The following is a 17,500-nucleotide window of genomic DNA, read 5'->3' on the forward strand; positions in this document are numbered from 1 at the left end:
TTAAGTAAGATGTCAGAGCTGGAACTCAGGATGACAATTACAAAGTTGCTAGCTGGGCTTGAAAAAAGTCTAAATGACACGAGAGACTCTCATAGTGCAGAAATGAAATCGAATCAGGCCCAAATTCCAAAGGCTCTAACTGAGATGCAGTCTACATTGGATGTGGATGCTCTAACGGCCAGGGTCAATGAGGCAGAAGACAGAGTCAGTGACACCAAAGACAAGCTGACAGAAAGGAAGAAATCTGAGGAAAAGAGAGAAAGCCAACGAATGGACCATGGGTGGAGGAATCGAAAAATCAGTGATGCCACAAAAGGAAACAATATTGGAATTACTTCTGGCCCCGAGGGAGAAGACACAGAGGGACAGAAGATCTATCTGTGTAGATCGTAGCTGAGAACTTCCCCAGTCTGGGAGGGAAACGGGCATTCAAGTCCAAGAGGTAGAGAGGACTCTTCCCCAAATCCACAGGAATAGAGGAACACCCTAACACATACAGTGACGTTTGCAATTTCAGACAGAAAGAGAAAATCCTGAAAGCAGCTTGAGACAAGAGGGTCTTCTAGCCACATACCTATCCACAGAGACCTGGCACACCAGAAAGGGCTGGCGTGATCGAGTCAGGGTACTAAATGAGAAAAACATGCAGCCAAGAATACTTTACCCAGCAAGGAGGCATTCCGAATAGGAGCAGAGATAAAGAGCTTCCAGGACAGAAAGGAACTCAAAGGGTTTGGCCGCTAAACCACCCTGCAAGAAATAGGAAGGGGGATCCTATAAGTGAAGAGACACTCCAAGAGTACCACAGACCAGAAAGAAACAGAGACCATCTACAGAATTAGGGACGTGACAGGTAATGCAATGGACTCATCTCCATCTGCTTTTTAGATTTTTTCTTTATCATTGGTCTGAAGCAATTTTATTGGGATGTAGGTTGATAAGGAGGGTTTTTTTCATGATCTTTATGTTTGGGGGTTTTGTTGGCTGGATTCCTGAATTCTTGAATCTCTGGGTGTAGAGGGTTCATACAATTCAGATAATAATCAGACATTACTTCTTCAAACAGTTTTTTTCTGTACCTCAGCCAATTTCTTATCTACCAGGCCACGTGAAATTGCGACAAAGCTCACACATACTCTAGTGTTTGTGTGCAGGGCGTGGTTTGCACCCTTCCTTTTCTCTGCTTTATTCTGGACAACTGCAATGATCATACATTCACGTTCTCTCTCTCTCTCTCTGTCTCTCTCTCTCTTTTTGCTATTTAGTGTTTAACGTGAGAGAAAGGCCATCTACTACATTTTTCATCTTAGACGTGCTACTGTTCAGCTCCAGAAGTTGGGTTTTCCTTGTTTTCATATTTTCTATATCTCTGTTTCACTTCCTCCTTTGTGTACATTCTTACGTATATAAAACCTCTTTCTAACAGTGGTTTGAATGTCCATGTGCAATACTTCCATCTTCTTTTTCATTTCTGGGTAGGTTTCTATTGTTTAATCTTTCTCCTCAGTACAAGGTGAACTTTTCTCCTGCTTTGCATCCTGGTAATCTTTTGTTGGAAGGCAGGTATCGTGAATTTTAATTGTTAGATATTAACTATGGCTTCTATTTCTACACATACTCTTGAGGATTGTTCTGATGGGGAGGTTCCTGGAAAACTATTTTATCCTTCCAGACTAGCTTTCCAAAGGTTTGTTAGGTGGTATCACAGTAGTCTTCAATGTATTTTGCTACTATTCTGTTGGTATTCTGAGCTCTCTTTGCAACGTCCCACGAATTATGAGGTTTTCCACTCTGCCTGCTGCCGGTAGCACAGACTTTTCCTGATTGTGTGTGAAGGCTAGTGACATTTTCCTCTCTGCTTCCCCTGGGCTATTATTTTCCCCATGCCACCTACGTTCCTCACACGTGCCCTACTGCGGAATTCTATGAAAACTCAAAAGTGATCCTAGATGGCTTTCTGAGGTCCTCTTTCTCTGTGCAGCTCTCCTCAGTATTCTGTACTGTAAACCACAGCCATACTGACTTCTCCAAACTTCCACCTTGCTGTCTCCAACTCATGGAAATGGCTGAGCTTCGCCTGTATTCTTCATCCCTGACCCGTAGACTGGAAACTAAATCTCTTTAGGCAGTAAGTTAGGGAAATGCAGAGTCCCCCATGTTTGTCTTTCCTCTTGCCTTAGTCACTTCCCTGCATTGCCTGGAAATATATCAAAAGTGTTCTTTTCCCAGGGCACCTGGGTAGCTCAGTTGCTTAAGCCTCCGACTCGTGATCTGGACTCAGATCATGAAATCCACGTCTTGGGATCAAGACCAGCATTGGGCATCACACTCAGCACAGAGTAGACTTGCGATTCTCTCTCCCCTCTCCTTCTGCCCTCCCCCACACACACTCTTTCTCTCAAACCAACACAGAAAATCTTTCAAATAAAATAAAATAAGTCACTTAAGAGACAGGTTATGTAAGAAGGACATTCATACCCTTCTCTTTTCCTGTTGAAAGCAGGATATAAATCTACCATGTGAAAGACATCCTTCCTGTTCCAGGAGGCAAAGAAATATCCTTATCACAAGAGATAGGAAATTAAGAGCCAAGAAAGCTGCATAAACAACCTTGTTCCTTTTTACTAATTTACTACACTAGCCCAAATTCTGTTCAAATTCCTTACGAATCGAAGCTCCTAATGTTAAGTTTCCTATTCCTGCCAATTCCTCTCTGATTTACTGTCTTTGTCTAAAAAGCATAAAACTGCCTGCTTTGGTTATTTCTTTTGGTCTCAATTTGCCATGCACCTGTAATAAAACTTTGATTTTTTTTTCTTAATCTGTCTCATGTAAATTTAATTCTTGGTCCAGCCAGAATACCATGGGGTAGAGGGAGAATTTTTCCTTCCCTTCTATACATAATCTCTTCTATGTTTCTGACAATTTCCATAATGTGTTAGTTTCTGATTGCTGCTATAACAAATTACGTCAAATTCAGTGGCTTAAAGCAACACAAATGTATTATCTTACCGTCCTGCAGATCAGAAGTCTAAATCAGTTGCATGAGGCTAAAACTAAGATGTCAATAGGGTTACAGTCCTTCTGAAGACTCTAGGAGAAAATCTGTTTGTTTGAGTTTCCCAGCTTCTAGAATGAATGTACCCTACATTCCTTGGCTTCTCTCCCCCACCTCCAACCGGCAATCTCATCATTCCTACCTCTGCTTCTGTGGTCACATCTCCTTCTTGAACTCTGCTTCTCCAGCCTCCCTCTTTCACTCAGGAAGACCCTTCTCATTATTTTGAGCCCACCCAGATATTCCAGGAGAATCTCCCCACCTCAAGGTCCATAACCTAATCACATCTGCAAAGTCCCTTTTCACAGATTCCCCAGATTCCAAAAGCAACATCTTTGGGGGAATTATTCTGCCCACCACACATGACATTAAAAAATTCTTCCTTATCAATCAGAATGAAACCCACAGTAACAGTATTCTTCACTGTCTCCAATGCATTCTTTACAATAACATTGTCCAGTGAGTCAAAACTGATCAAATGTTTTCTCAGTCAGGATGGTTCCAGTTATAGGGGACAGAAATCTCAACTCAAATTCCTAAAATACAAGTCACCTTAATTCACTGTATTGTAAATTCCACATAGGATCTTTTTATCTCATTCTACAATAAGTGCGATATTGCACACACCCTAGATTATAAACCCCTTATTGTCTGCTTTTAGCAGAGAGTCAGTGACCTTTCAGAAGGGAGGAGTAGGGCACTTTGATCTTTTGGAGTGGACAGAATGGAATGGGAAGAAGGAAAGAGTCAGTCAGGAGGATCAAAAATACCAAAAAGTGGGGCACCTGGGTGGTTCAGTCAATTAAACATCGGATTTCGTTCAGGCCATGATCTCAGGGTACCCGGATCCGGCCCCCTGATGAGACCAGAGTGGGAGTCTCCTGGTCCCTCTCCATCTCCCTCCCCCACCATGCTCTCTCCAAAAAATAAATACATAATCTTTTTTAAAAAAATACCAAGAAGTTACCTATCCCAAAACCAATGAAACATTTCTAGGCGATTCAACAAGCAACTCTTTTAAGTGTGGCTTCTCTCAGAAATACAGCATCCAAGTGAAGTAATGGAGTAAATATCAGAATCAGCAGCAGAAGACCTGGTTCAGCTGCTTCCCTGATATATAAACTCTGAAAATCACTTAATGCCAAGTCTAATTTTTCTATAAAGCTCCCCATTATATCACAGGGATATTGTGAAGATCAAATAAGTTAATGAGTGTGAAAGAGCTTTAAAGCTCGCAAGTGCTATGCCAGTGTCCACAATTCTCATTTATTCTGCAGAGGAAATGGGAACACACAATTTTTGGAGCATGAGGGACTTCCTGGGATAAAAAGCCTGAGTGGGACATTCAGTATACAGTCAGAGAGGGAAGTAGTGGGCCAGGGGAGAGGGCTACCCAGAAGAAGTGAGAAATAGACACTGTAGGTTAGGCCAAAAATTAATTTCTCACCCTTGTATATTATCAGTGATGGTGGTGATAGGAATTGCCCTATAATCAACTGAACATCATTTTCTATATTATCCTTGGTGTACTATGCCTAGGATAAAAGATCTCAATTCCAAAACTACCTGAGAATGAGTACGGGCAGTATAGCCTTCTTCCTTATGCATACCCTAGTTGCCAACGTCACAATATAATGCAAGCCCCACATGGATCAAGTAGCAGTATCTCTATGTTCTAGAAGCTCTGAGTTTTGCAATACCTTCAAGTCTGGCCTCTGATCAATGGTAACAAACGCAACAAGAAAACTGGGGGAAAGGAGGCCAAGACACAAGTTCTTAGGAGTAAGAATTTTTGGTAATTTCTGATGCATTCCCCCATTACCATCTTCTCTTCTACACACTGTTTCCTGAAGAGTCAGCTATAAGGCCTCCTTCCACACCTTTGATTTCATATATCCTAACCAATCCACAGAACTCTTCAATCTTAAATTCAAACTCAAACTATAGGGGCACCTGACGAGCCCGGTCGGAACAGTGTGTGGCTCTTGATCTCAGGGAGGTGAGTTCGAGCCCCATGTCCAGTGTAGGGATTACTTAAGTAAGTAAAAATGAAAAGAAAAACCCCAAGTATGATCTGTAGTCTTCCCCTTGGGATTCTTCTTTCTCCAACTCAAACTACCAAGCTCTTACATCTAAACAGAGAAAGCCAAGGTTCATTAGAGCAAGAGGATCTCGATTTTCACTGTAGACAAAACGATGAATAGTGATGCCAAAAGAGTTGGCTGTTACGGGGTGGTGGCTTTCTTGTTTGTTTGAATTGCATATTGTGTAACTGCATTAACTTAAGCAACATATGCACTAAGTGCCACAGGCTTTGCAAAGATTTCAAGAGTTCTAAGAAAGAGAGGACCATTGTTCTTTATGTTTTATGGATGAGGAGCTGAGGCCAAGAAAGGTTAAGGAACTTGCCCAAACTTACACATCTAGAATTTGCACTCACACAACCTGACCCTCAAGGCCAAACCCTTGACCTCTCTGGCAGAGAGCTGATTAAAATCTTAACTCCATGGCCCATGCCTCATCTCTCTGTTTGTATGTGGATTACATGAGAAACCATGAAAGCCCCTCACCTAATATTTAGCACACACTAGTAGTTCATTTAATCATGTCTAAACACATCCTAAAGGTTTAGATGTGGAAGCCCTGCTTTCCCTTTAAATTCCCCTAGTGACAATTTCAAAGTCTGTAACTTTAGTCCCCACAGAATTAACTTTTTCTAACTAGTGACTAGGGTAAGCTGACGACATTGCTTAAAAGGTCCCAAGGACATAAAACCTATATAATTCAGGTAAAAAACAAAACAAAACAAAACAAAACAGCCAACCCTGCAGCTGCCAGCCCCAGCTGCCCTCTTTCTGTACACATTTCCCTTCAGTAATCGGTAGAATAATCCGTCTGAAACTAGCCATATAAAACTTACACCCAGAGAGTGTGCTGCCAAGGAAACAATGCCTCCATCACACTGGTTGTGAATAATTAGGACAAGTTTGTGTAGAAATCTCCTGGTAAGCTAGCATGGCCTATAAAAGTGGTTTAAAGACACTTTGAATCATTCTGCCACCAATATCATCTGAAAAACTGCAAAAAAATATACCATTCTTATGCCACATCTACAGCTGACTGGAAACCAATTCTAGAAAATCTTAAGGCAGAGTTATATGCTCTACATACTGAAAACGATGATAATAATATAGGCGCTAAGGTGTAAAATTTTGCAAAAACCCTGGAGCACTTCTGGTAAAGTATCACCAAATGTATTTACTGTGACTGATCACCAAAAACTGAACAAGACCCAGGAGAACTTTGAGGGCTCTGGCCATGCTTATGGAAAAATCAAGGTAAACAGGGTTCTGATGTGCCCAACTTTAAATCTGTCTGATTAGTTCTTTCCACTGGAAAATAATTCACTATCAAAACTTGACATTGAAACTACCAGACCGTGACAATTCAGTTCTCTTTGGAGGGGCCGGGAGCACCGGAAACAACCCAGGGTGAGTTTTACAGACACTCTGTCTTACTCTGGTTTTGTTCTTAATTATTTTCCTACATTTTTCAGAAGCGTATGCCACAGACATTCGATTTTCTTTTTGTGCACCATATCCTCAACATAAACTGACACCAAATTTCTACTGCAGTTGGGCACATCTCCATTTCTCAAAGAATTTCTTCCTGCAGCTCCAAAGAAATAGAAAAAAAAAAGTGATGATGATGGAACACAAGTCTTCATTACAGACCTAGTTCTCCATCCACACACTCTGTGTGGGGGAAATTCTCCAGATTAATTTAAAATAAACCCCTGGCTCTATTCTTGCTCAGTTCTTTAGTTTTCAAGTTTGCAATCATCCTTTCGGTTGATTAGTAAATTAAAAAGGGAACAGATGTAAATCATTCAACTTTTAAAATAGCTTTCTGGGGACACCTGAATGGCTAAGCTGGTTGAGCATCTAACTCTCGGTTTCAGCTCAAGTATGAAAACACGGCTGTGGGATCAAGCCCCCTAGCGGGCTCTGTGCTAGGTGTGGAGTCGGCTTGAGATTCTCTCTCTCCTTTTCCCTCTGCCCCTCCCCCCTCACTCACACACATACATACACACACACACACACACACACACACACACTGTCTCTCTCTTTCTCTAAAAATAAATAAATCTAGAAAACAATGAAATAAAGTAGCTTTCTAGAGCAGAAGCTTTAAGTGAATACTAAGAAATATTTCTCTTTTTTAAGATTTTATTTCTTTATTTGAGAGACAGAGTGAGAGAGAGCATGAGAGGGGACAGGGGAGATGGTCAGAGGGAGAAGCAGACTCCCCGCTGAGCCGGGAACCAGATGCTGGACTCAATCCCGGGACTCTGGGATCATGACCTGAGCCAAAGGCAGACGCTTAACTAACGGAGCCACCCAGGCACCCCCACTAAGAAAAACTGCTTAAGAGTAAAGTTAATCCATCACTACATTAAGATGTTACAATAAATATTAATCTAAGCTCTAGACACCATGAGTTTAATTCAAATGTTAACTAAAAGACTTCTCCTGGCTCAGAAATACCTTCTTTTCCCATGGCTCTACTTTGCTAGTTTCCTAGTTTGACACTAACTTAATCTCCCCTCTATTGATATAGACTATCACAGGGGCCACTGTCTGCAGAAGACCAGCATGATGAGTAATAGGAAATGCTGGAGAAGGAAGAGATGACTAGAAGCAGAAGAGAAAGAGTTCTCTAGTCCTTTTTCATAAGCAATGTGGAGCTGATTCATTTGTCTGGCAGAGAGCCTGCCCTTGATGAATGAGGGAACGCTCCAGTAGTGACCAGTGATGGGAAGAAGATAGCACAGGATGAGTGGACCCCAGGAAGCAAGAGAGCGGCATGCATGGTGGGCACCCCTGGAAGACTGTGCATCCAGGCCGTGACATGAAGACAAGCGAGAGAAGAGAGACTCCCCACAGAGCCCAACCAGGCTGGTGGGGTGTACCCAGCAGAGGAAGAGGCAACTCACCAAGACGCATTCCACTTAGCGCCCTAATTATGCCAACCGTCACATAAGTGATTCAGGTCAGAGTGGGGGCACAGAGAGCCTGGGCCGGGACTCAGGAGGCCTGTGCTCCGGACACAGCTATTACTGCAATTCTCTGTGAACTAAGGCCCATTGCATTACCTCTCTGTGCCTCATTTTCTCTTTCTATAAAATGAAAAAAAAGAAACAAACAAACAAAGAGAGAAGAGGGAGAGAGGGAGGGAGGGAGGGAGGGGAGAGGGAAGAGGGAAGAGGGAAGAGGGAAGAAGGAAGGAAGGAAGGAAGGAAGGAAGGAAGGAAGGAAGGAAGGAAGAAGGGAAGAAAGAAAAAGAAAGAAAAGAAAGAAATGAGGAAAACTCTCAGCCCTTTCTAAGACACCCCAACCACACTGCCTGTTGTCCAGCCAACTGGGGAAAAGCCTCTGCTGGCCGCAGACCAGGTCATCGCCATGACAGTCCCAGGGCGTCACAGCAGAGCCCACAGGGGTGGAAGTCCTTTGGACGAGTGAAAAATGCAGGCAATAGAGAAAACCATGCTCAAGGCCAGGCTGTGTACAACTTTGAACATGTTACTGGCTTGGGGTAGAAAAAGCCTGGTTTCTTCTCTGCTAAAGATTTATGAGTAAATATAAGCCCTCCGCTCTCCAAGGCCGCCTTATATCTCTTGGTGAATCATGGTTCTCTGCACTATTTTCCCAAAAACGTCTGTGTGGTGCCTACTGTGTATGCAGCATGATTGAAGATGCTGAATGGGGTTTTTAAAATAAGATAGTGGACCGTAAGCTCCAGATGGAGGGAAAAGCAAACACAGAAGAAATTAAGTGACCAGATGATTGATACAGATGGTAAATGTTATTTTTTTTCCTAATTCTTTGCAGAGTGTCCAATAAAGAGAATGGAAGAGGCGGACCTACTCAATCAAACCACTTCCGTGACATACATTCGGCTTAGAGGCTTATCTGTCAATCAGAAGGTGCAGATGGCTGTGTTTGTCCTGTTTCTCACACTCTATGTCCTCACACTAATTGGGAATATCCTCATTGTCATAACTATTATCTATGACCGCCGGCTCCATACCCCTATGTATTTCTTCCACAGTAACCTATCTTTTATTGATGTCTGCCACTCCACGGTCACTGTCCCCAAGATGCTCAAAGATACATGGTCAGAAGAGAAGCTCATCTCCTTTGAGGCCTGTGTCACCCAGATGTTTATCCTGCACCTCTTTGCCTGCACCGAGATCTTTCTTCTCACTGTCATGGCCTACGATTGGTACGTGGCCATATGCAAACCCCTGCAGTACATGACAGTGATGAACTGGAAAGTATGTGTGCTGCTGGCTGTGGCCCTCTGGATGGGAGGCACCATCCACTCCATATCGCTGACCTCCCTCACCATCAAACTGCCCCACTGTGGTCCTGATGAGATTGACAGCTTCTTCTGGGATGTGCCTCAGGTGATCAAACTGGCCTGTACAGACACCCACATCATTGAAATCCTCATCGTCTCCAACAGTGGGCTGATCTCGGTGGTCTGTTTCGTGGTCCTCGTGGTGTCCTATGTGGGCATCCTGGTGAGCCTGAGGCAGCAGATCTCCGAAGGCAGGCGGAAGGCCTTATCCACCTGTGCAGCACACCTCGCCGTCATCACACTCTTCCTGGGACACTGCATCTTCATCTATTCCCGTCCATCCACCAGCCTCCTGGAGGACAAGGTGGTGTCTGTGTTCTTCACCGCAGCGCCCCCTCTGTGGAACCCCATCATCTATACTCTCAGGAATGAAGACATGAAGAATGCCTTGAACAAGTTCATGGGGAGGTTGGAGGGGAGAGGAAAAAATGACAATGTCTAGGCTCTTAAGAGGCCTGTTGCTCCACATCCAAGAAATGCCTTGCAAAGAATAAGTCACCTAACATTTATCGGGCTTTACGACTTATAAATTCTCTTCGGTCCAATATCTAACAATCGTACCAGTAGCTTTGATTTTCAGGACCTTCCATATGCTGGAAATTGTTCTAGGCACTCTATATTTACTCCATGCCCACAGCCACTTGAGAGGTAGGTTTTATGCTTGTTTACAATGATGGAACGGAAGCTCAGAGAGAGCCAACGGCATGCCCAAGGTCACCCAGCTAGGAAATGCTGGAAGCAGGTATTAAGCCAAGTGCATCAACACAAAATCATGCTATTCTCACTACACCGTGTCGCCTTTCCGGGCTTTTGTCTTAGGGTGGTAACTAATGTTGAAATGAACCTTTAGATTGCTGGGCAGCACTTGACTACATCATTCACTCAGATGCTTGCCTAAACGGCTCAGCAAACACCAGTGACTCAGACCAAGTGAGTTTGCTTATGACTTCAGTCATGTAGAAAGAAGACTTTGAGTCACTGAAGGTACTGATATCCTCAAGTGACCAGGAAAAATCTGTCATCAGAGCAATGAAATGGGGATATCTTACTATTCATTCATTTGACAGATTTTTACCAAGCACCTATTATGTGCTAAGGACTAGGCTTACAATAACACACACACACACACACACACACACACACACACACACACACACACACTGAATGTTGATAGAGAGTTTCAGAAAAGACTGTCTTCAGAGTGGGGAAGCTAAGAGGGTCTCTTTGACAAATGACATAGAAGCTAAGATCGGAAAGATAAAGAGGAGGCCTGCATGAAAAAAGACAGGTGATGAACATTCTAGGCAGAGGAAATGGCAGGTGTTGGGAAAGACCCTGGCTTGGTCCAAGCACAGAAAGGGTAGTGTGGTTACAGCTTAGACCCTAAGGCAGAGAATGGTGAGAGATGACGGTGAAGAGGTCAAAAGAATACTTTCGCGTCCTCTCAAGGGTCAACCAACTTTCAAAATGGTGCCAAGACAAAACAAGGGGGAAGAAAGTCTTTTTAAATGGTACTGGATCATCTAGGTAGATGGGAAAAATTAATCTCAACCCTCATCTCACGCCATGTATCAAAGGAAACTTAAGATGGATCACAAACCTAAAATTTAAAGCCGACTGTAAAATTTCTAAAAGAAACTAGGAGAAAATCTTCGAGACTTCGGGGGACGTGAAGATTTCTTAGGACACAAAAAGCATCAATCTTAAAAGTAAAAGAATGATAAGTAAGACTTAATCCAAATATAAACTTCTGCTCTTCAAAATATATCATACAGAAAATAAAACTGCAAGCCACAGCATGAGAAAAAATATTACCAAGACATATATCCAACAAAGGTCTTGTATCCAGAATATACAAAGAATACTTTGTTTACTCTTACAACATAGTGACAAGAAGAAAAAACTAATCATAATAAATGAGTAATATTTTTGAACAGACACATCACAACACAAGATATAGGAAAGGATAATAAGCAGATGAAAAGATTCTCAGCATCATCAGTAATTAGGAAAACGAAGAGTAAACCACAGGAATTTCAGGCCCAAAATTAAATATTGACAATAACAGTTATTGGATGCTAAACTCTTCAACTTCTGATGAGAACATAAAATCTTACAACCACTTTGGGGGCACCTGGCTGGCTCAGTCAGTGGAGCATGAGACTCTTCATCTCAGGGTCATGAGTTTGAGCCCCACAGCAGGGGGAGAGCTTATTTAAAAATAAACAACTTCAAAAAATCATACAACCACTTGGAAAAACAGCCTTCTAGTTTCTTATGAGTTGAACATACACTTACTATATGATCCAAGAATTCTACTCCTAGGTATTTACCCAGGAGAAATGAAGACCTGTGGCCAAAATAACCTGTAAGTAAACATTTATATCTACTTTATTCATAACTGCCAAAAACTGAAAACACCCAAATGTCCACCAGTAAATGATTGAATAAACAACTGTGGCATACCCATACCATGAGATATTATTCAACAATAAGAAGAAACAAACTGCTAATACCCACAAAAGACGTAGGTTAATCTCAGAAGCAGCATGCAGAGCTAAAGAAGTCAGGCACAGAAAAGTTCGTACTGTACGATTCAATGGATATGAAGCTCTAGGAAAGACACATCTAATTCATAGCGACAAAAATCAGACGCTTGCATGCTTGGGTGGAGATAGAGGGATTGGCTGGGAAGGGACTGAAGAAACTCTCTGGGTGATGGAAATGCCCTATATCTTGACAGGATACATGGTTACGTGGGTGTATATATACCTTTGTCAAAATTTCTCAAACCGTCCAATTAAAATGCATGCATGTTATGGAACTAAATTCTACACCAATAAACCTTATTTTACAGTAAGTTCTTTATACATTTCCACCTTGATCTTATCAAAGTATTATGAAAAATACAAAATAGATGCAGGAATGAGGAATCACGTTCAAAGTAACAGTTTAATTCACTATAAATGATTGACGGCTTAAATAAACACCTTGAATCTACATTTAAAGGCAAAATTAAAACCACTTTAATTTATAGAACCTAAGTGTGATATCGCTTCCCAGAGGCAATAACCCACAGAATCCACAAATCAAGAAAATAAGTTCTCTCACAAGTGTACCTGTTCCTGAAACTCAGTCCATGCCCCAAATTGTGATCTTTTACTAGTGAAACCAGAAGGCTTCTTTAAAGTTTTCCAGATTCTTTTTTTTTCCAGATTTTATTTATTTATTTGAGAGAGTGAGAGAGCGTCACGAGCAGGGTGAGGGGCAGAGGGAGAAGCAGAGTCCCGTCTGAGCAGGGAGCTGCACTCCAGGCTCCATCCTAGGACTCCGGGATCCTGACCTGAACCGAAGGCAGACACTTAACCGAGTGAGCCACCAAGGAAGCCCCAGATTCTTTTTCCTTTAGGTTCCACCATGATCGTTTCCTCTATGTAAGTAAAAGTTAATAAGTCCTTCCCTTTAAAAAGAAGTTCTGCTCTGTGCCATTTCATCTACTGATTCTGTTTTTTCACTTCCACTGTCTCGTTAAAGATATGGCCATAATTATACTTGTGACTCCAAATCCATTGTGTGCCTGACTTCATGAAAAAACCTGTTTCTATCTGAAATGCTTGATGACACTTTTTACCTCCTCATTCCTCAAGGTGTAAATGAGGGGATTTAGCTGAGGGGTGACCACCGTGTAGAAGACGGACACCACCTTGTCCATGGAGAAGTTGGTGTCTGCCCGAGTGTAGAGGAAGATACATGGTCCGAAGAAGAAGCCAACCACTATGAAGTGGGCTGAGCAGGTAGATAGGGCTTTCCGGCACCCCTCAGCTGACTGTTTTCGAAGAGAAACCAGGATGACCGTGTAAGAGGTGACCAAAGCGAGGAAACAGGTGAGGGAGACGGTTCCACTGTTAGACACAATGAGCATTCCCGTGAAGTACGTATCTGTGCACGCCAGCTTGATGACAGGGGGCACGTCGCAGAAGTAGCTATCAATAATGTTGGGGCCGCAGTAAGGTAGACGAATGGTCAGGAAGGTCTGCACCAGAGAGTGGACAGTAGCTCCCAACCAGAGAGCAAACACGAGCTGCACACAGACCTGATGTTCATCACACTGGGATAGTGCAGCGGAGCACACTCCATAACGATCTAAGCCATGATGGTCAGCAGAAAGATCTCAGTACAAGCAAACAGATGTAGAGAGAACAGCTGTGTGATGCAATTATCAAAGGAAATCGTCTTTCTCTCCAAAAGCAAGCCCTCTAGCATCTTGGGCACAGTGACAGATGAGTGGCAGATGTCAATAAAGGACAGATTCATCAGGAAAAAGTACATGGGGGTATGGAGACGCAGACTAAAAACTATAGTAACTATGATGAGAGTGTTCCCCAAAAGGGTCAGTATATATGTGATGGAGAATGCTACAGAAAATAGTACCTCCAGCACCCAGTTCTCAGTGAGTCCCAAGGAGACAAATTCAATCACTCTTGTTTGATTTAGAGCATCCATTCAATGAATTGTCAAAGGACCTTGGGGGGGGGGACCATGAAAGCTAATTTAGCTTTAAGATTACAGGACTAGAACTCACTGAAGTGATTCTACATTCCATTATGAATTGCTTATTTATTATCAGGGCATATAAAATAGAAGAGCAACCTAATAGCGACTGTTACAATACACCCATTACGTACGAGGAGCCGTTCCCAGCGTTTTATATACACATTTCTATTAACCACAACTGCACCATAGCATAGGCATTACTATTCCTGGCTTGCAGATGAGATACATGAATCTGACAAGAATAAGTTAAGTTGCCAAAACTCTTAGCCACTAGTTAGCTGGCTTTTTTCATTTCGGTCTAACCCACAGATAACACCAAATTAATCTTCCAAAATATGACACCCAACTAAAGTCTTTCACCATTTCACTCTTCCTATCAAATTAAATGTACATCCAAAGACTGGAACAGACTAATACCTGTTTATTTTTCCAGTCTGGAATCCTCCTTTTTCCGCTACTTACTCCTCTTTGCAAGCCGGTTGGTTACTGTTTCTGCCATGTTACCCCCACCTTTAAGAAAACTTTGCTGGGGGCGCCTGGGTGGCACAGTCGTTAAGCCTCTGCCTTTGGCTCAGGGAGTGATCCCGGCATTCTGGGACCGAGTCCCACATCAGGTTCCTCAGTTAGGAGCCTGCTTCTTCCTCTCCCACTCCCCCTGCTTGTGTTCCCTCTCTCGCTGGCTGCCTCTGTCAAATAAATAAAAAAAAAATCTTTAAAAAAAAAAAAAGAAAACTTTGCTGATACAATCAAATCCTATGTCTAGTCTTTCATGCCTATTTTATGGTACTGAAATATTAAAAAAAAAAACCACTTCTTTCTGTTTTCCATTGCATTGAAATTTTCCTAAAAAGCAATAACTACTGGGGCACCTAGGTAGCTCAGTCGGTCACGTGTGTGACTTTTGGTTTTGGCTCAGGTCATGATGTCAGGGTTGTGAGATCAAGCCCCATGTCTCTTTCTCTCTCTCTCTCTCTCTCACAGGAGTAACTAAATCTTTTCTTTAAAAAAGATCTTATTCTTCATAGTATATTATGATATCTACCTAGCTGCCAACCAAAACAAGTGGAGAAAGAAAACTTCTCTGGGGCTCTTAAGTTGTTGTTGTTGTTGTTGTTGTTTTCTAAGGGTGGTGGGACAGAGGGGCAGAGGGGGAGGGAGAGAGAGAATCTTAAGCAGACTCCACGCCAGGGCAGAGCCTGATGTGGGGCTCAATCTCACAACCCTGAGATCAAGACCCGAGCTGAGATCAAGAGTCAGATGCTTAACCCACTGAATCACCCAGGTGCCCCTTCTCTGAGGCTTTTAAAGGTGAGGATGCTTTAAGGTAAGAACCAAATAGTGTCCTCTTCTCTGTGCCTAGAGAAAGACTCAAAAGCACCTCCCTCGGATATTCCAAGGATGCGGTCCTGGTGAGTTATGTCTCAGAGAGTGACACTGGATCGGGAAGCCCAGGGGAGCAGAACTCTCATGCTTCAGCTGTACTCTGCCATTTCTTCTCCAGAACAGCCCAAATCGAATCTGTATGCTGACTTTCAGAGCTCAGGAAAGACAGGCTTTCTCTGGTGGTAATAAAGACTCCCTTGTTTCCACAAACAAGCAAAGACTGAATGACCGTCTGCCAGTAGAAGAGGCTCCTTCTCTCTTTGACAGTGTATCTTACTCGACATTCATTCCACAAACATTTGTGAATGCCTAGCAGGCACTGTGCTAGTGATGGTATTGATCCCTTCCAACCTCAACACTCCATAATTCTATGACTTTGTTGATGACTAGAGAGAAGGAACAGGTGCTGTGGCAAAATCTAAAAGGTGGCAAGGCATGATCCTAGACATTTTGAGGAATCTTAGAGGGTGTGTGTATTTGTGGTATCTTGGGGGTGCGGGGGTGCCTCTGCAGAAAGCAACATATTGAAAAAGTATACTGAGTCCTGAGACAGCAAAGAGGTTAAAATAATTCTCATAAGTTAAAAGGCCTTCTACTAAATGTATAAATACTACACACTCTCGCAACATAACAGACAAGTGTTTGAGAATGGGTCTTGCTCAGGACCATGAACACACATGCATACGGGTACATACCCCATAGAAGGCATGGCAGGCAATGCAAGTGAAGAGGTGGTAAAACTCACCAATGTTCTTCAATGACACAGGGCTGATGTAGCTAACTGTTATCATGTTCTTTCTTCCACTACGTCCATAATCCCTTCTGAAATGAAACAGAGAGAAAGCAAAATGTTTTAAAACACTATGACATTAGTACCTGGTTTTCTGTTAAAATAATTTCACCCTTAGGGCAGACGCCTGCGTGGCTCAATCAGCCGAGCATCTGCCTTCAGCTCAGGTCATGGTCCCTGGGTCCTCGGATGGGGCCCCAAGTCAGGCTCCCTGCTCAGCGGGGTGCCTGCTTCTCCCTCTGCAGTTCCCCCTTTTTGTGTTCTCTCTCTCTCTCTCTCTCTCTCTCTCTCTCTGTCAAATGAACAAATAAAATCGTTAGAAAAAAGTAGTCTTAAGACCTTTTATTTTGGTCTCTGGATTTTTTCAAACTCCTTCCTTCTCTGTTAATTTTGCATTTGTCCTTTTCAGTCCTTCTGCCTTCTTCTAGCCGAGTAAGGTGGAGTACTAAGCCTACTTGCCTTTCCACTTTGATCAATAATTATTCTGGGCGCTATTAGAACTATCTTTGAACAGGTTCCAAAATCTGTTCATCAAAAGCCATTTATTCATTCAACAAACATTTCGTATATAAGGAAAATACTCATTTTTAGTTAATACAAATAAATAGCATACAATAGGAGATATAAGCAAATACTAACTTGAAGCTTAAAATTTTGCATCAAGAAAAGTATAAAAGTGTGTTGATCATGGTAATCATGTCACAATGTACATCTTTATCAAATCACATGGCTACCTTAAATACATTCAATCTTTATTTGTCTGTTGATTACACCTCAAGAAAGATGGAGGAAAAAAGAAAATATAAATTTTTTTGAGAAGGTGTGCCAAGAAAACCAGTCTTCGGTTCTACTGTTGTCCTGTTTAACTAATGAACATTACTGAGTGAAGACCTATTTTGTCAGGCAATAGATCTGAAAATTTGGATTCTGGGGCACCTGGCTGGCTCAGTCAGTACAGCATGCCACTCTTGATCTCAGAGTCCCGACTTCAAGCCCCACCTTGGGTGTGAAGCCAAATAAGTAGGTAAGTAAATAAGTAAATAAATAAATAGGTCTAGTACTAATCTTAAAAACATTTTGATCCTGCTCTTTTTTATCCCTTTAACCAACTGATCTGTTGTAACTGTGGGTACACTTTGTGTGGGTCACTTGACTTAATTTTCATAATCTGGAAAGCAGGTAAGAATTTGATCTGGTGATGGGTAGTAAGGAGGGCACGTATTGCATGGTGCACTGGGTGTTATACGCAAGTAATGAATCATGAAACTTTACATCAAAAGCTAGGGATGTAC

General features: G+C 42.4%; 1 protein-coding gene and 1 pseudogene across 1 annotated transcript; one reads left to right on the forward strand and one right to left on the reverse strand.

Annotated features, from left to right (window-relative positions):
* Positions 1 to 8,966: 8,966 nt before the first annotated feature.
* Positions 8,967 to 9,923, forward strand: LOC113249968 (olfactory receptor 4E1-like). The gene has a single exon (XM_048215298.1). It carries the CDS (start codon positions 8,967 to 8,969, stop codon positions 9,921 to 9,923), a length of 957 nt encoding a protein of 318 aa, XP_048071255.1.
* Positions 9,924 to 13,064: 3,141 nt separating this feature from the next.
* On the reverse strand, positions 13,065 to 13,984 carry LOC113249969 (olfactory receptor 1509-like; annotated as a pseudogene).
* Between the last annotated feature and the right edge of the window lie 3,516 nt (positions 13,985 to 17,500).

This window comes from Ursus arctos, unplaced genomic scaffold (genome assembly GCF_023065955.2).
Source record: "Ursus arctos isolate Adak ecotype North America unplaced genomic scaffold, UrsArc2.0 scaffold_32, whole genome shotgun sequence".
NCBI classification, from domain to species: Eukaryota; Metazoa; Chordata; class Mammalia; order Carnivora; family Ursidae; genus Ursus; species Ursus arctos.

What these genes read in the sequence shown, in the direction of transcription:
- LOC113249968 (XM_048215298.1), top strand. Translation starts at nt 8,967, where the DNA reads ATGGAAGAGGCGGACCTACTCAATCAAACCACTTCCGTGACATACATT.